The sequence below is a fragment of the Delphinus delphis genome, chromosome 10 (genome assembly GCF_949987515.2).
Source record: "Delphinus delphis chromosome 10, mDelDel1.2, whole genome shotgun sequence".
NCBI classification, from domain to species: domain Eukaryota; kingdom Metazoa; phylum Chordata; class Mammalia; order Artiodactyla; family Delphinidae; genus Delphinus; species Delphinus delphis.
Window position 1 is genome coordinate 77,243,457 of NC_082692.2, and position 20,385 is coordinate 77,263,841.

The 20,385-nt window shown below is 41.1% G+C and overlaps 1 protein-coding gene across 15 annotated transcripts in view; it reads right to left on the reverse strand.

The window, feature by feature from the left end:
* The window catches only part of CADPS (calcium dependent secretion activator), a 475,715-nt gene that overhangs the window by 350,580 nt on the left and 104,750 nt on the right, over nt 1-20,385 (reverse strand). For all 15 annotated transcript variants that reach the window (XM_060022835.1, XM_060022832.1, XM_060022834.1 and 12 more), the window contains exons 2-3: nt 16,517-16,630; nt 5,535-5,867 (exon numbers count right to left, since the gene is read on the reverse strand). In XM_060022835.1, the coding sequence (XP_059878818.1) occupies nt 5,535-5,867; nt 16,517-16,630 (447 nt within the window). The remainder of the gene's footprint in view (nt 1-5,534; nt 5,868-16,516; nt 16,631-20,385) is intronic.

Below are 20,385 nucleotides of genomic sequence, written 5' to 3' on the forward strand. Positions count from 1 at the left end.
GGAAGTTGCAGACATCTGGTACATCTAACTGGTCATTAAGTCAACTCCAGATGTGGAGGCTACTAAAGGAATGAGGAAAAACAGTGCTTTGCATTCTTTAAACTTTTAAAATACATCATCATCATCTTTGCATTTTATGAAAATGGAAAGCAGGTCTATATTAGTCTCATTTCTCAGATGATAACAGCCATTCTCAAAAAGGTTATCCTACATTTTTTGAGTTAGGTTTAGAATTCAACTCAAATGCTCAAATAGCAACGTAACTGACTGCTTCATTTTTTGAGTTAGGTTTTTGAGTTAGGTTTAGAATTCAACTCAAATGCTCAAATAGCTACATAACTGACTGCCTCCTCTCAACAGTTTAGGAAAATAAAAACAACACTGATTTCACAATAAGGGTTTCCAATGATTTTACAATGATTCTGTTGAGTATGAGCAAGCTCTTCTAAGAGACAGACCCATGCAATCTCAGATAAACACAATCTACTTTTAAAAATCTATGAGTAAATATGGAGACATTTATTAAGCTTCCTTTTTAAAAAATGGATTGATAGACATGGTTCATGTTATAACAGACAGCTGATATGCTAAGTGATAGAATCACTCTTTGTTAAACATCATTTCTCATTTGAGATAGAAACTGCAGTTCCCAGCAGCACCTCATAGAGAGATCATAGGGACCATCAGAAAGCTACACCAGAAATCAGATTACACTTTCCCCTAAAATGCAATATGCGTACAAGGAACCATGCGTATTTCTGGATTTGGAAGCACCTATGAACTGCTCTGTCTTGTAAGGAGAAGGACCAGAAAATATAAAACAAAACAAAAACCGATACAAGCAGGGTGTGAACGTAAGTCATACGATTTTCAGTTCTGTATCTTTGCCCCTACAAGTGGATCGAATTCTGCAGAGCTGAGTGTAATCTCTGAGAAAGCGAGTGAGTAAATCTATGATTTCTGAAACCTGATTGCAGGGTGTCAGAAGTACAGACTTCAGGTGAAATCTGTTCTCATCAGTCTGGGACTGTTTTCAGGGATGGCGTGAGAGGGATCTATCCCACCGACGTCAGTATTTCAAGGCCCTGGTCACCATAGCCAGGTCTCCTGTATCACTGGTGGCGTGAGATGATGTAAGAGGCAGACTAACGAAGAGCTCCTATTTTAATGGTTATGTTTCACTTTAATGCCTATTGTTCAAAAAGATCTAGTACACCAAAGCTGTGATTTCACGTATATTACTTCTAAGAATAAAGATAGGCTTAAAAAGTGAGTTAGGAGTTGGCTTAATTAGGAATATTAAATAAATAATCACACAGGTAGTACTTGGAAATGGAAAAAATCATCAAGGTGGTATACTAATGGCTGGAGTCTAGAATACATTGCTGAAGATGATTTTCTTCTTATCCCATTGTTTTGATAGTTTCTTTGTTGATATTTTTGCTATTTGTTTCTATTTACAAAATACCTATGTGCTTCAGGAAGAAAATTTGGAAACGCCGAAAAGCACAAATGAAAACCATGAAAATCAACCATAATGCTATCCCTAAAGATAAGCATAGTGAAGGTTTTATTTTTTACCCATCCAGTACTTTTTCCATAAAAGTGGGATTATGTCTTCACACTCTGGTTCATAGCCTGATTTTCCACTTAGAAATATGTCCTGAACATTTCCCCATGTGGTAAGCTTTCTTCTTCAGTTGTTTTACTGCCTGAAGAGTATTCTCTCATACCGTTCAATCAAAATCTAGGTAATTAATCTCCTACTGCTGGGAATTAAAGTTGCTTCCATTTTTTCACTGTCATACAAAATGCTGCAATGAACATCTTTGGACTTAATACTCTTGTACACATCTCTAAGTATCTCCTTATAACAAATTCCTAGAGGGAGAGCTGCCAGGTTAAATGGTTTGCCCATTATAAAGGGGTTTTGCTGCAAATTAACAGATTATTCTATAGAAAGTTTACCATAATAAATTATTCCACCAGTAAGTTATGAGAATACCCAATTCTATAACATTTGTAATGTATTATTATTACCAATGTTATATTTCTTTTAAAATATTTCTGGTATTTGTCAATACAATTGCATAACTCAGACGACTAAAGACATGGAAGTTAAAAATAATCATGTATTTAGAATTAATTTGTGGGTTTTTTTTCTTCTTCATATGCTATTTGTCCTAATTTCTACTGAGTTGAACCACTGAAGCAATAATCAGCTGTAGGTGTGAGTATAAAATATAATAAGAAATGTCTTAAGTATTCCTGTCTCAAGAAGTACTTCCCTTTATATGTCTTATAATTCTCTTTTAACTAAGGGGACAATCATTATTTTGGGGAGAGAGGACATGATTCTTTTATTATATTTTTTTCTAACTCATAGAACAGATGTTGAAAATACGAGTCAAATTAATTCATTTTTTATGACAAAAGAGCAAAATAAGGTGCTGCCTCTTAACCCTATTCAACAAGTTCAAAGCCATCAAGGTAAGAATGGCATAACAATAGACTCTTTCCAATGACGCTGATGTCTAAGCAAGAACAGAATATTTGCATGATAAGCTAGCTGCTGCAATAAGAAGAAAAATGAATTCCTAGAATCACTTTATGCCTAGCAGGTTTAGGAACACTTGACTAACTGTAATTTTGAGTATTACTTATCACCCAGCTGGGTGATTGTCGATCTTTTTGAAGCTATGACAACCCATCTTCTTATGGTAGAGAAGATGGTGGTGATGGATGGTAATGCCACCCGTTTACCCTATTCTACAAGTACCACATGGGATGCAGTACCATTTTAATTAAAAAGAATAATTAAATTTAATTTCACATTGAGACTTATTTGAGAATTTCAAAATACTTCTTGGCCCATCACAGGAACTCTCTACCTTCAGGTAGGCAATAAGTGCTCTGAATTGAAGTGGGCTTAGAAGAAAGTAGGGTGTCAGGAATTCCTTTCAATGTAATGTATATATTATATTATGAAATGCTAAACAGATTCCTATTTAGTAAAACATCCAGAAATTTCTGGGTCAGCTACAATGGTTGATAAGACCCTACTAACCAGGTAAAGCAAACTGCCATGATCCATTTGTTAATTCAGTGGGCATTTACTGAACACCTACTTTGTGCCAAGAACTGTTTCATGCATTGGAGATACTAGCAAATAAGGCAGAGATGAACTGCCACCCTGATGAGGCCAACATTTTGGTGAAAGATGGGTGGGGAGGGTGAGACAGATAATAAACAGATAAAAACAGATGAACAAGAAATGGAAAATAGTGGTAAAGGCTTTGATAAAAATAGGATGGGGGAATGGGAAAGAGAATGACTTGATGAGGTGTGTGGCAAGGGGGAACTTTAGATGGGGTGGTCTTGGAAAACCTCTTGGAGAAGTTGACATTTGAGCTGTTCCAGTCAGGCAAAGGTCTTGGCAAAAGAGCATTCTAAATTGAGGGAAGAGCAAACGCAAAGGCCCAGAACCAATCTGATGTGTTGGGGAAACAGAAAGAAGGCCAGTGAGTAAGCACGCAGGGAAAGTGGTATAGATCGGGGCTGATTCCTGTTCTTCCTCAAGCCGTAGTGACGAGTTGGAATATCATTCTAGGGGTGATGGGATGCCCCTGGAAGGTTTTAGGCACAGAAATGTCATGATCCAATTTACAATTTTAAAAGATCACTTGAGTTGGTGCGTGATGGGTGCATTATCATGGGGCAAGAAGGGAGGCAGGGTTACCAGTCGGGTAGACACTGGTCATCCAGGTAGAAGATGTGGGTGTCTTGAATTAGGGGGTAGCCATGGAGGCAGGAATAAGGAAGCCTCAAAATCCTGTAGCTCTCATGTTAAACATTTACTTATATACAGTGGAATATAACTCAACCATAAGAAAGAACGAAATAATGCCATTTGCAGCAACATGGATGGACCTAGCGATTCTCATTCTAAGTGAAGGTAAGTCAGACAGACAAAGACAAATATCATATGATATCACTTATATGTGGAATCTAAAAAAAAGGATACAAATGAACTTACTTACAAAACAGAAATAGAGTTACAGACGGAGAAAACAAACTTATGGTTACCAGGGGGAAAGGGGGGTGGATAAATTGGGAGATTGGGATTGACAAATACCCATTACTATATATAAAACAGATAACTAATAAGGACCTACTGTATAGCACAGGGAACTCAATACTCTGTAATGACCTATATGGGAAAAGATTCTAAAAAAGAGTGGAGATATGTATAACTGATTCATTGGGCCGTACAGCAGAAAGTAACACAACACTGTAAATCAACTATACTCCAAAATAAATTTTAAAACCTTAAAAATTAAAAACCAATAAAAACATTTATGGCACTGTTCTGATGTTGTCTGTTGACTTTTTGCCTCTTCCAGTAGACTATAACATACTTTAACTGCTACCATTTACAAAGTGCCCATGTTACTCTGGGCTTTACACACATGAATTCTCGTAACAGTTGCATCCCAAGTTCATATGTGGGGAGGTTAACTAACTCCCAAGGCCCCAAAGCTAGTGAGGGGCCATCTTAAGATTTACCTAGGTCTGCTGGATTCTGAGCAAGGAACAACTCTTAGCCAATATACTACAGTGTCTTCACTTTACCAACTTTAGGGGCAGAGTTGGTACAGGGAAACCAGGGCACAGCTGAATTTTTATAATGGTTCTTAAAAGGCAAAGGGCAGCAAAATTACCAGGAAGGGAGGCCCTTGTTTAAAATGCAGATTCCTGGGCCCTGCCCTGAGCATGCAGAACTGGAATCTAGGGCTGTGGGCTGCAAATGTGCCTTTTAAAAATGCTCCCAAGCGACATTCAATAAAATCTGCAAAGACTGCAAAGTAGGCACATGATAAATAGTGGGTGAATAAAGAAATGTAACAGGGAAACGGTCACAGGCAATGAAGATCTAGGGTACTTCACGCCCCCAAACTGTGATCCAGAGAAAATGTAACTTCATTTTTGGGGTGGGCCCAAGTGGAGCCTCAGCTAGCCATCTCAGAAATGTAGATGTGACTAACATATGGGTATGACAAACTCAGGTGTTCTGGAAGCTTTCTGTTTTAAATAATTTCACTTGACAACCAGGTGCTAAGTCCAGCTGTCTCCCCAGCTGAGGAAATACAAGCCCTTCAACTGGTAAATACCACCTATTTTAAAAGCACATAATCTTTAAACAAACAAACAAACAAACATCATTTTGATCTTTTGGCACATTCCACACATGGGCCAATTGACCCCTTAGACACAATACACATAATACCCAGGGTCCATGAGATTTTTAGGAGCTCACAAAACATTTAAATTTCTTTTTAAAAATCAGAAGAAAAACCTGAATATATTCTAGCCTGGATTATATTCAACTTTTACCAATGCAGCTATAAGATGTAATAAAAAATATGTTTTTTAATCAAGAAATGCACATGAAGGCAGTGATGCCTAGGGCACACAGACATCATCATGTGGCCTGCTTTACTCACAGCTCTGGGCCCAGGTGACAGACACCTTACCTGGCAGGCGTTGTACAAGAGCTGATGCTCGAACTTCTTGATCCCAAGAATGTTCTGGAACATCTCGTAGAGTTGCTCTTTGCTCAGAATGAGCTCGGAAGCTGCGCTGGCTGTCATCCGGGCCTGCTGCTTCCTGGGGTCCTCTTCCCCGCGGTAAATGGCATCAAACTTGGCCATCCAGGAGCTCAGCACGGTCTCCTTGCTGAGGCCGTCGATCTCGGGCAGGCTGCGCACCCTCTTCTCGATGTGCTTCTTGAAGACCTCCCGCGAGTCGTTGGCGGAGCAGCCTCCACTCTGCACCATGCGGGCCACGCGGTCGCTCTTCAGGAACACCTGAGCAACAGCAGGGCAGGACAGACATCAGGAAGCCGCACGGCAGTAACACACTCCCTGTGAGGCTGGAGGCTGGCGGCTGGGCCTGGGCGGACCCCCTCACGAGCCTCCCGGGAGGCACCAGTGTGAATCGCATCCTGCCCCGCTACCTCCTAGCTGTGGGAACTGAGAGAGGGCCTTTACATGTTTTGCCTTTGTGTCCAAATCTGAAAAATGGGAATAACAATGGCATTTACTAGGTTGTGGAAAGGATGAAATGAGACAGTCATATCCTGAGAAGCAGCATATAGTGTAGAGACTCAATTGCTCACACAGCCTGGGGCCTTTCTGTGCCACTGAGTGGCAGTATTTCTTTTGGCAAATTAACCTCTTTGTACCTCAGTTTTCTCATCTATAAAATGGGGATAACAGTAGTTTCTACAGCACAAGTGTTTTTAAATGAGGATTAAATGAGTCAATATATGATGAGCACTTTAAAAAGTGGCTCATATTAATGCCATATAAGTTGTTGTGGTTGTTATTATTTTTATATGTAAAGTATCTGGCATGATGTCTGGTACACAGCACTTTACACAGTACATAGTCCACTATTTATATCTCATTTTAGCCTCTCACTGATACTCATCACAATTAAAACTGAACAAGGATTAGGTAAATATGTATTTAACGCCTGTCTCCCCTCCCCAAATGTCAACTCCACGTGGGCAAGGACTGTGCCTTTCTTGTCCCCCCAAATATCATCCATCTCTAGAGGGGAGCCTGGCGCTTTGAGAGTGAATGACAAGGCATTAGACTCGATCCGTTTTGTAGAAGGAAAAACCAAGACTCCAGAGAGGGGAAGGGACTTGCTCTTGGTAACTCAAATTGGCTGACTCTAAACGCACGGTCTTTTGACTTCACCCTGGCTCCTCCCTTTCCTACGGGTCTCACCTGCCTGGTGGGAGAACCCCTAGTTGCTTTGCTGGTGCTGCCTGGGTCCTGGGATGAAGCAGCCATTAAGAATAATTTGCTTTCACCCCAGTGCCCACCATTCGGGAGCTTATACAAGCTACACAGTTCTAGGGTGTCATACAAGGCAGTGAAGCTGCTGCTTCCCGTTCACAAAGAGGAAACGTCTGACACTTCTGAGCTGTGTCCTGGTCACACTTCAGTAGGTGCATAAATAGCCTTCCAGAGGCGGAAGAAATGTTCACTCCCCTGTCGGATTTCAGGGGATGCCTTTGGTAGGCAATCGCTTGAGGGGCATCTCATTGCCTCCTGCTTCATCACAAAGCCTTCCTTGGGGAGGAGAGATGTTAGAAAGATGAGTTCCATTTGTTGTCAACTGAATGAACTAATTTAGAGAGAAGGGGGGCTGAGGGTGTGCTTCACAGGCTAGAGGCCATGGCCAGCTCCACTGTGCCTGGGAACTGGTACTCAGTTGAGACCTTAGAGTTCATTTAAAAATCAATTATAGAAAAAAAAAGTTTCAAATGAATCCTCAGGCCTTACGAGCTTTAATGAGCTAGGAATTCACCCGAAAATCTGTAATGCTTAATGCAGGTAGTTTCTCCATGTAACACACTGTGCCTCAGCTATAGGTCTACATCTCAAAGTACATCAAAGTTGTGAAGCAAAAGAGGAAGTTTCTGGAGAGGCAGTATAACATTGTGACAAGACTTGTAAACCATGATCCCAGGCCAGCTCTGCCACTAACTTGCTGTGTGACCTTGGGTAAGTTACCTCCTTTCTCTGATCCTCTAACTTCTTTTCTGTACACTGAGGGAGTTGAACTATAAAAGTTTGAACTTGTCTTTTCAGCTGTAATGTTTATACTCTTCTCCATGAGCCCATTCACCCTTTCTTTGGACACTCACTGGGGGAGGGCACGTGCCAGCTGCCACGGTTACAGTGGGGAGCAAAACAGATGCTGATCCAGCCCTCGAGCCTCCATGACATTGTCCTAATCATCCCATACAGACATCATTACAATCTGGGACAAGTGCTAGCCAAGGGAAAATACACAGGTTCATGGGTGCCTGTAGCCAGGAATATATTCCAATATGCAGTTAGGAAAGCCTTCCTGGAGGAGACATGAAATGTGAAAGATGGGTAGGAAAAGAGTGAAAGAAGGAACAATATGTGTAAATACACTGAGGATCTGAGAAAATAAGGAGAAGCCAGTATGGCTGGGGCAGTGAGGGGTAGGAGAATGACCAGTATAAGATGGGCAGAAGGGGTCAGCTGGCCAAGGGCATGGGAGGCCCCATTAAGAACACTGGTTTTCATCTGAAGGGCACTGGGAAGCCACTGAAGGCTTTAAGCTGGGACACGACACAATCAAGTTCACATTCTCTGGCTTTAATGTGGAAAACAGACCTGAAGAGCGACAAGAGAATAGGCAGGAGGCCAGCTGAGAGACACCTTATGAGCATAGGCGAGTGCTGATGGTGGCAGGGCTGCAAAGGGGTTAATTCTTTGTTGTCAGCGCTAACGACTATCAGAGGTGACTTAAAAACATTCAATCAATGATGAAGCCATACCCTCCTCCCATTTGTCCATATCAGTGTCCCAGAAACCTGTAGCAGGCCCCCGTTATAAGCTCTCAGCACCATATTCCTTTCTCCCAAAGCCCTTCCATAGCTGCCATTTGTCTCTGTGACTATTTACTCTCTGTGACTATTTACTTAATATCTGAGGCTCTAGCTAGACTATAAGTCCCAGGAAGGCAGGAACTGTAGCTGCTTTTTTCCTATTATTTATTCCAAGTGCCTAAGACAGTGCCTGGCACATAGCTGGTGCTATGCTGAATGACAGAATCGGTGAAGGAACAACACGAACAAAGCAGACATCTCAAAGCAGAGACCCTATGGAGATTATATCTGGATGGGGGAACGAAGGTAAAGGAGAAACCAACAAGCACGATATAATGGTCTCTTAAAACGATTGACTGACGCTACATTTTTCCATGGGACCTGACAACACAGGGTAAGAAATGAGGATATTGGCACGTTGGTCCCAGATGGCATCCATAACTGGTGACCCCTGGACCCTGAGCACATTATCTGTTTCCCACAGTCCCTTCCTTTGTACACAGTAACCACTCAATAAATATTTGTTGAACTACTAGCAGATGGCTTTAGATAAGTCACTTAACTTCTGTCAACCACTCTCTCCTTTGCCATCACATGGGGTTCACCCAGCCAGACTTCTTTGATGAGGATCAAACTGAAAGGACTCTGAAAACTGGAAGGCTCCCTCTGTCCACAGGTAGGATATAACTGCCAGGCCCCAGAACGAAAGGAGATGAGTGGAATGTCAAGAGCATAGCGGAAGGAGGCGGAACATCGAGGTGACAGCCAAGTGCCAAAAGGCAGCAAGACAGCCACGGGGAGAGAAGGCGGTAGCGGAAAACTAATTTTCCAGGCACATCATCTGTCTTGGCTTCTCAGTCTGTCAGAAGGGAAGTGGGGCCAGTGACATGCTTGTGTGTCTCTAAAACGACCCCTGAAACTCATTTGTACCGGGAGCTCTATCGGGTACTTTGGGTTTTGTTTTCTGTTTCATTTTTTGGTAACTGTTGCGAGAGGCTTCAACTCCAGGCATAACTCTATGCAGCACATCCATAAATCCTCCCTACCCGTCTGCCAACTCCCAGACAGGTAGGTCATGATGGGAGAGGGCAGATAAACAAATAAATACGGAAAGGGGAAGGGCAGTCAATTCAGCGACTCAACCCCATCCATCAGTCCTTTGCTCCATCGCCAGAGCCAAGCAACCTCAAGGTTGTTTTAGAAACACACAAGCACATCGGTAACTGATGATTGTAGACGATACGGGGTAAAGCTGACCCATCTCCAGCTTCTTTACAGACAGGCTGAGAACACAAGATGGATCCTTTCCTGCTCTACAAAAGCATACCATTTCAACATAAATAAGAAAAATACCTAGATGCCAGAGTAAATAAGATTTTAAAAACCTACAACAACCAGGTTACTAATGAGTTTTACTAATGAATGGCACACACATAATGGGAGCAGCGGGCTTTAGTGTCAGATGACCTGGGATCAAATCCTGGTTCCACCAGGTGCTAGCTTGGTCAGCTGAGCAAATTGCTTCAGCCTTCTGGGCTTCAGTTTTATCATCTTTCAAATGGGAATCACAATCACCCTCCCGTGTAGGATTTGAGTGAAGATTCAGTGAGACAATGAATGTCAACTGGTGAGCATGGTGCTCTACTACAAGAATGTAATAAAAGTTACCTGTTATTTTTAAATAGAGTATCATGAAGCCATTAAAAATGTAACTTTTTTTTTCATCAGCATCAAAAGATGTCCATGAACTTATGGTTACCAGGGGGTAAGGGGGGGAGGGATAAATTGGGAGATTGGGATTGACACATACACACTACTCTATATAAAATATAACTAGGGCTTCCCTGGTGGCGCAGTGGTTGAGAGTCCGCCTGCCGATGCAGGGGACGCAGGTTCGTGCCCCGGTCCGGGAAGATTCCACATGCCACGGAGCGGCTGGGCCCGTGGGCCATGGCCGCTGAGCCTGCACGTACAGAGCCTGTGCTCCGCAACGGGAGAGGCCACAGCAGTGAGAGGCCCGCGTATCACAAAAAAAAAAAAAAAAAAAAAAGATAACTAATAAGGACCTACTGTACAGCACAGGGAACTCTACTCAATACTCTGTAATGACCTATATGGGAAAAGAAACTAAAAAAGAGTTGATATATGTATATGTATAACAGATTCACTTTGCTGTACACCTGAAACTAACGCAACATTGTAAATCAACTAAACTCCAATAAAAAAAAAACCCACAAAGATGTCCATGATATGCTGTCAAACCAGAGACTTCCAATGGTAGGGGTGAAGTGGGGCTGGGGCATAGGAGCATAACCCTTGATTGAGAACATCACAGGTAATAACACTGTTTACTGATGAGAGTATATCTTACGTGTGACTTTTGCAGAAGTCGAAAGAAGATAGAAAACAACTGTGAAATGAAACAAGTGGGTTATTAATATTTTTTAGTTACTTTCCACCTTAACATGGAAATCAAGGAGCTATCTTTATGTGTATAGACACATCAAAAAATACCTGGAAAGATATATGCCAAAATGTAATAGTGGTTGTCTAGGATCATGGGATTACAGGTATTTTTCTTAACCATTTCATTTACATTTTTCCCTACATTGTCTATTTTTATATTTGGCATGTTTGACTTTCACAGTCATTTAAAACACCCCTTTCTACATAGAAAAATGAGAGATTTTACCTTCACTGAGGCAAGGTGCATGTTAATTTCTAAAATAAAAAGCATTTTTGGATCTTAAAGTTATTCTTCACCAGAAAGTAAGGTTGTCCTGGGCAAATTTAGGAAGCACATCTGGGGCCATGAGCTGTGGTACATGATGGTAGATTAGGAACAAAAGTAGTTCTCTTTCCCCTTTCTATGCCCTTTTGCCCTTCCTTGACCTTGTATCTTCCACACCCAATGTCCAGGCCCCAAACTAGGGAGTGGATTGATTCCATAACTTTCAACTCTCCTCTATTATTTCTTTCTTTTTTTTCCTTAATATTTATTATTTATTTATTTGGTTGCACTGGGTCTTAGTTGCGGCCAGCAAGCTCCTTAGTTGTGGCACATGGGCTCCTTAGTTGTGGCATGCGAACTCTTAGTTGCAACATGCATGTGGGATCTAGTTCCCTGACCAGGGATCGAACCCGGACCCCCTGCATTGGGAGTGCAGAGTCTTATCCACTGCGCCACCAGGGAAGTCCCTCTCATTTATTTCTATACAGCACGTGGGCACTACACCACCACTCTTCCCCTCTAACCTTAATATATTCATAATAGCACTTTCCAGTTGCTAGATTTACAGGGAGGTTGTGTGTCTGAGTGTGTGTGTGTGTATGTGTGTGTGTGTGTTTGTGTGTATGTGTGTGTAATTTAGTCTTGACAACAATTATGCAAGCAAGATCCCACTACAGATGAAGAAGCTGAGGCTCAGATGTGGCTGAGGTCTCACAGCCCGTGTGCAGCAGAAATGGAGTTCAACTCCACGTCTTTTGGACACTCAACTCATCCTCTTAACCACTTGGCCCTCTGCCCCCTCCTTCCTTGCCTGACTTTTTTCACAAGAATGAATGCCTTTAGAATGGCTAGTTACTCTTTTCCTAGGGATATATCTATTTCAAGGCCACTGAGGAATTGTAGTGGTTTTGCTTATTGGAAAATGTGTAGCTTTATTTTAGAAAAATAGCCAGGTGTGACCTGACATCTACTTTTCTTAGATTAAAATAAGGTCAGTCATAAAGACAAACGAACGTTTGTCACCCTGTGCAGAGAACACCTGCAGTTTTTGCCTGCCAACCGTCCGTCCCCTTCTGATGACAGCACCTCAGTCCGAAAACACATTTGTCACTGCACACAGTTTCAGTGGGACTGTCAATCACAGGACCTTGCAAAGGAAGGACAAGGTCCTGTGACTGGCGATCAGACTTCCCCTTCTGGGGTTCAGATTCAGAGTGCGGAGGCCTAAGAATGGAATGGGGTTGGAGTAGATTCATACCAGTGATGGCGTGTGCATTAAATCCTGCTACCCGGCTTCCTGAGGCTAAGCTGTCCTGGTTTCCATCTTTTCTTTAGGTTGGTTATTTCCTTTAATAACAAAACAACAGTTGTTGTTATTATTAGGGCTTAATTCAGCCACAGTCAGTTTCTTTTGCTAGCAACCGAAGAACTGTGTCTGACACACCATTCAAATCTAGTTTGACAAAAACTAACTGGGGCTTTGTTAGAGAAGATCAGCTAAGACCAAAACGAAACAAAACTCAGTTGTAACAGTGGCGCTGGCGGAAGTCCAGATACCGGCTGTCCTGTTCTAAAATGAGCGTTGGTATGTCTTCTCCCTTATTCTACACTCCCTCTTCCCACTATATCTCCCCATGTTTCCTTCCTGGCAGGATCCCAGTGAGGAAGGTTCTGTAAGACCTTTCCATCCACCTCTTTTCTATGATGTCGGGGCCAGCGTGTGAAGGAACCAAAATCAAGCAGGGAGATGGGGAGGGAGGTGAGGATGGAGGGTGGGAGGGCTTATGTTTCACAATTTGTCTTAAAAGAGCTGAGAGTTAGAAAAGATGAAGGGGCCCTGGAGAAAAGGGTGGGCTCTCTGATGGCTTAGGACCGTGGCTGTGAAAACAGGATAAAGTTGCAGGGCCAGATCTCAGAGCATCCATCTCAGTGCCCACCCTCCAAGCCACAATGAAAGAGATTAAAGGATTAATCTCCTGCTCTGCTTGATCTGCTCTGCCAATCAGGGCCACACGGGAAGGACAAAATAAATCTGCACGCTCGCGAGAGCCATAGGGAACCTTGGTCTCCCTCTATCCTGGAGACCAGCTTGCAAGGAGTGCTGGGCAGCTGGGGCCAGACTGGGCTGGATATGGGTGGGCACAGATGGCAGAAGGACAGTGGCTCCCCACTCGCTTTACTTTTAAAAAATTGCTCTTTACTACTCTAGCAAGTTGACAAACCATTATTGTCTTAGCAAAACAATACCATTGCCTGAAACTGACTTTAGTAACTGACTATAGTAATCTATAGTAACTGACTATAGTCAGTTTCTGGAGAAAAAGTTTGGTTTTTTTTAAATTGTCATTTTCACTGGTAAATTGGGATGTGTCAGTGTTTATACAAACAGTGGAGTGGAGTATGTGTGTGTGCACGCGCGTGTGTGCGTGTGTGTGTGTGTGTGTGTGTATGTGAGGGGTGGCGGCTGAGAATTTAGAAGGAGAGTATCTGTTGGTTTTGCCTGTTGAGCACACATTCCCCCTTCTGTTCAAAAGCACGCCCAATTTCTTGATGGGAAACCAGGCCATTTTCAACACAACCAGTTCCAGTACAACCGAGCCTGCACTCTGGCTCCAGCGGTGTTATCTGTCCTCGGTCTATGCCACCCCTCATCTATAGTGATTAGTTCAAGAATGGACACAGGGCCCATGTTGGTCCAACCAAGTCACCTGGGGCCTTTTGCTGGGACTCTCAGCAAAGAAGTACTCTCTTTGCCCCTGGAGTTGCTAAGCTGGCAGGATGGGAACTTTCAGTGTTGTTCACATAGAAAGAACCTGCCCAAGAATGCAGCCAACCGGGGAAGAACAAAGCCGAGGTGTGGGGGGAAAGATACCCACCCTGCTGGCATCTTTGGAGTCTCTGGATCCAGCCACATGGATCCAGCGAAAGCCAGATCTATCCCTGGACTTTAAGCTGCTTGGGCAAACAAATCTCATTATTGGCTTAAGCCAGTTTGACCTAGGTGTCTGTACTTGTAATCCAAAGAGTCCTGCCCGGGACAGATACTGACAGGGAAACAACTGCATCCCAGAGGAGGGCAGAGAAAGACACACGAGCTTCTCCACTGCCCAAGAGTAGAGGGAGAGAGAGAAAGGGATGGGTAATCAACCTGGAGTGTGCCCCAGTGAAGGATTAATCCTGATCCCTTGACTGGGGACCTCTGTTTCAGAGGATTAGGCTTCCCAGGAAACATGAATCTTAAGACTCTCTAAAGCTTTGCTAATGACTATGGTAAATAATTAATACCCCACATTATTTCCTGTTGCTCAGATCTTAATATTAAATATTCAGTAATTTCTTAAGGTCTGTATTCTCACCAGACTTAAAGGAAGCTCTTTCAAATAAACTAGCCACGATAGAGGAAGATATCAGGATCACTATAGATGTCGTGGTAATTTCCAGAGACTCATTAGCAAGTTGATGACTATTAATTTTCAAATTTAATTAACAGACAGAAGTGGCACTTTCTTGTAATTTATATCATTAGTCAAATGAGCCTTCTCATTAAGATCTGTAATCTACAAGTTTACAAACTGGTGAATGACTTTAAACATGGAGAACTATTGATAAGGAACTACCTGGTCTCAACTGGGTTTTGGATTTTGACGAAAGGGGGAAAAATTAATTTCATTCCCTGGTGGTTTCTAAACAGAACTTTTCTTAAATATATTTAGGTTATTCACTACCACACCACCACCGTGATTACAAACCTCATTTCCACTCTCCCTCAAATCCAACCAAAAAATATGTCACATCAGAGAAAGCACCAAGTTCGACCCTTACTGGCAATCATTAATACTACTTGTATTAATGAAAAAATGTTTAAATTTGACACATATGAAAACAAACCAGATGTCTAGAACAGATCCAAACAGAAATTTCATTGAGGAAACGGTGTGCAAGATGAGTCTGTGGATGGACCCAGCAAACATCACAGAGACAAAGGCTGTTTACTATTAAAGGCTAATTAGGAAACAAATCAATAATATTTTCACAAGATCTAATTGCAATCTTGCTCAACTCTCTCCATGAAAGAAGGAGTCAAGTGCTGGAGCAATAGGAAGGAGAGTGTTACGGAATCAATCAAATAACTTTTTTAAAGCATCTTCTGAGAAATGGAGCACCCAATGGGCAGAAGAAGCATGTACCTGGAGCATCAGCAAAGTGGGAGCATCTATGTTTTTGTTTTAAAATAATTTTCCACCTAATAATTGAAAAAAGAAAAGAAGGAAGAAAATCAGCAAAGCAATCCCACAGGGGAAAAATCAGAAGTCTGTTGGGTTTCCTAACACCTACTTCACAATTTATTGTTATTAGGTTGAATTGCATATGGCAGGATTCCATCAGTTTTTTAATGCTTAGGGGGTGGTTTCTAATGGTTTTAATCTAGCCTTGACAATAGGTAAGACATTTGGGGCACAGGATTCCAAATACAGAGAATATCTGGTTCAGATGAAAATAGATTAATACAAAGTTAAATGTCTTTCAAAGACCAAATGATATGTATGTGAGGTAAACATTACCAATAGGAAGATATGGCATGTTCACTTCATTAATGACATACAAACGATAGCAAATGTGCACATTTTGAAAGAATAACTACAAAATTTAAAATACTAGTGGAATTCCAACTTCACTTTACTGATAACTAAACCTCTGAAGTCTAGAGGTGAAAATTCACTTGTGGTATATACTCAGGATATATTTTCTCACTTATAGGTTTCTACCTGAGAACAGTGCTGCATTTTGGATGCTGTTCTAACTTGCAGAAAAGAACTCACAGCACCATTTTAACGGAAAGAACAAGGAAGCTAGTGAAGGCAACATCCTTTGGAGGTGTTGCCATCCTCTAGAAAGTGGGTTAAGTGGTGGGAAAATGCTTCCCATTTCAAGTCTTTCAAGTGAGTTCAAGTCTTAGCCTGTGGCATTTTAACAGCTGTGTGACCTTGAGTAATTAACCTAACTTCTCTGAGCCTCAGTCTCTTCATCAGTAAAGTGGGAATAACGGCAGTACCTAACTCAAAGACTGTTGTCAAGATTAAACAAGAAATGGTACATAAAGTACTCACCACTCTGCCTGTTATAACAATCGGTTGGCAAACAGTAGCCTTTCTTCCCCACTCCCCCCATACCCTGCCGAACAAAATGCTGTTTTCCTTTAAATTGTAACCAATCACCAACCCCTTGGGCTCAGGAGGGATGGCCCTGTAGAAGGCCAAGGCTACTATTCTCACCGACCAGTAGTTCAGAAACTCTGAGCTTCAGGCTCAAGCAGTCTTGGCATTCTTCTGCCCGGTGCATCTTACCTCGTAGTAACTCTGGACAGCATTCATAAAGGCTTCGTCAGCCACGATTTGGGTTTCCCCATTGAGAAAAGCCTGAAACCGGTCCTTGACTGTCTGCAGCTGCTGTTTGCTGATCTGTAAGAAACAGAGAAGTAGGGGACAGTGAGGAATTTCTCTAGACAAGGATCACGGTTACTTTACGTTGAAGATGCCAGGCCCACTGACGTGCTAGAGCCGGCTTATACAGGCGTGTGGGAGCTGATTATTATATTCACGGGAATTCTGTGAGGCAGTTGTTAAACAAAGCCATTACTAAAAATTAATATAAATTACAGCTAAATTATATTGAAAACAAGGGTAAGACACACTCAAAATTCAATGCTTCCTGGTTATTTTATCACATTTGTTATTATCTGAGTTTTTGAGGTCACTTACATCTATGTATTTGTATGGTGGAAATGATATAAAATGTGGTGCTACCACACATTTCTTCCCAATTTTGCATTCAATGATTTTTTTATTGGAAGCTAGACATCAGCCAAGGTGGGAGTGTTTACACCACGGAAATTGGCAAATGCTACAAATCAGGGTTGGATTCTTTTGTTTTGTTTTTGTTTTTTGGGGAGATGGTTTTTCCAACACATCATTGCACAGGCCCCTCAGGTGGTCTGAAATATCCTGCTTTACAAAGATATAATAAACAAAACAGTAAGGTACTGACATAAAAACGGACACGTAGATTAATGGAACAAAATTGAGAACCCAGAAATTAATCCACGTATATATGGCCAACTAATATTTGACAAGGGAGCTAAGAATACTCAATGGGGAAAGGATAGTCTCTTCAATAAATAATGTTGGAAAACCGGATATTCACATGCATAAGAATGAAACTGCACTCCTATCTTACACCACTCACAAAAATTAATTCAAAATAGGTTAAAGACCTCAGTGTAAGACCAGAAACTTTAAGACTTCTAGAGGACAACGTAGAGTAAAAGCTCCTTGACATTGGTCCTGGCAGTGATTTTTTGGATATGACACCAAAAGCACAAGGAATAAAAGCAAAAATAAACAGGTGGGACTACATCAAACTCAAAAGCTTCCACATAGCAAAAGAAATAATCAGCAAAATGAAAATGCAACCTATGGAATAGGAGAAAATATTTGCAAACCATCTATCTGATAAGGGGTTAATATCCAAAGTATGTAAGGAACTCATATACCTCAATAGGAAAAAAAAAGAATAAAAAAGTGCAGAGGACTGGAATAGACAATTTTTCAAAGAAGACATGCAAATGGCCAGCAAGTACATGAAAAGGTGCTCAATTTTACTAATTATGAGGGAAATGCCAATCAAAACCAAAATGAGCTATCACCTCACATCTGCCAGAGTAGCTATCATCAAAAAAACAAGATACAGGTATTGGCAAAAGTGTTGAGAAAAGGGAACCCCATGAACTGTTGGTAGTAATGTAAATTGGTGTAGCCACTGTAGTTCCTCAAAAAATTAAAAATAGAACTACCATAAGATCCAGCTATCCCACTTCTAGGTATACATCCCAAGGAAAGGAAGTCACTATCCTGAAGAGATATCTACACTCCCATGTTCGTTGCAGTATTATTTATAATAGCCAGAACATGGAAACAACCTACCTGCCCATCAATGGATGAATGGATAAAGAAAATGTGATCTATGTATGTATACACACACACACACGTGTGTATATATATACATATGTACACACACATATAAACACACAAACACATATATACACATGTATACATATATATAACAGGCACACATTGGATTATTATATACACAGAGACACAGACACACACGTTGGAATATTATTCAGCCACAAAAAAGGAAATCCTGCCTTTTACAACAACATGTATGAACCTTGAGGGCATTACGCTAAGTGAAATAAGTCAGACAGGCAAAGATAAATACTGTACGTTCTCACTTATATGAGGAATCTAAAAAATCTGAACTCATAAAAAGAGGGACTAGAATAATGGTTACTGGGGGTTGAGGGGGAGGGGAAATGGGGTCCAAGGGTGCAAACTTCCAGTTATAAGATGAGTAAGTTCTGGGCATCTAATATGTATAGCATAGTGACTATAGTTAACAATACTCTATTAAGTACTTGAAAGTTGTGAAGAGAGTAATCTTACATGCTGTTACCGCAAGAGAAAAACAGTAATTATGTGAGGGGATGAAAGTGTTAACTAACCTTATTGTGGTTAGATTTCACAATATATACATGTATCAAATTGTCACATCAGACATCTTAAACTTATATATGTTATATTTCAATAATATCTCAATAAAGCTTGGGGGAAAATACCCTGCTAAGTGCAGCATGGCAATATACAAAGGTTTTCAAACTTTACTGTTGTTACATTCATGATCACATGAAAGGTGATATTTAGGACGAAGATACACTTCCAGGATGTGGCATAGATAATTTGGGCAGTAGGTTATCTGTAATTCCCTGCCTCATCAAGCCCCCTTTCTTCCCCACGTAGGAAAGCCCTGAAAGATTCCTATTTATTCTTCCTCCTCCATTCTCTGTCTGGCTGTGTCCCACTGTCCTTCAGTCTCAGCATGAGCAGTGCTAACTTATGAAGCCCTTCCCAAACCCTAGCCTACATCTTCCTGCTAAGTCATTCTGGGGCACATCATTTATTCTAACTACTTGTTATTTAACGTCAAATTTGTTAGATGATCTGCCTTTCCTTGCTATTTTGTTCTTTGATGTTTCCCCAGGGCCAGCTTAGTGCTTTAATACATGGCAGGCATTCATGTTAAATGAATGAGTGAATAAATGAAGTGTATGGAAGACAAATTATTTTTGAGTATCCTTTCATCAGTTCTAATTTATCGAAAAAGAAAGTCAGCTAAAAACTTTACTCTTTTAACCATTATTTATGCAAAGTCACACTTCCTAATTAACAATGGGACACTGTGAGAACTGCTGCTCTAGTAGAAAGAGGAAGAAGATTATTCCAGGCTCAGTTCTATCGACCATTGTGTCATCTTGGAAAAGCCACTTAGGTTCTCAGAATTGGCCACAGACTTAAAAGCCTTTCTGGAATAGGGCCGGGTTTAAATAAATGAATGTTATCCTAGCCTCAGTTTTCTCACTTGAAAAATGATGATAATCCTTATTACTCACTATCTTGGGATAGTTATAGCTACTCAATCACATGAGTTCTTTAAAATTATGAGTTTGTATATTCATTTAGAGTGTTTGCATCATCAGAGTCAATGTAAGTCTTGTTAGTAGAAAATAAAGCTTCAAGCTATATTGAAGAGTATTGAAGACTGAAGCCTCACAGGAGCTTTAACTCCATCAGGAAATGAATCAAAACAGACTTTTGAGAACAGACATAGATGAAAGTCGGAGTGCTTTAGCTAATTTTTGTACTTGGGGAGAAGTGGGGAATAGTGAATTGGGGGGCAGATATAGAGGGGGTAGTTTTGTTCTAGAGCACCACTGCCCAATGTCAGTGTAATTTTACATTTTCTAGTAAATTTACATTTTCTAGTCACATTAAAAAAAGTAAAAAGCAGGTGAAATGAATTTTCATATACTTTGTTAGACCCAACATGTCAAGATAATATCACATTGACATGTAATCATTAGCGAAATTATTAATGAAACATTTTACATTCTTTTTTTACACTGTGTCTTTGAATCTAATGTACTGTACACTTAAAGTACATCTCAATTCAGAATAACCCCACTGCAACTTTTCAGTAGCCACATGTGGCTAGTAGCTACTATACTGTACAGCGTGGGCCTAGCGCATGGAATGAACTCACTTCTAAGCCGCTTAAGCTTTCCTGTTCTGACGCAACAATATTGGTTATCAGAGGAGTT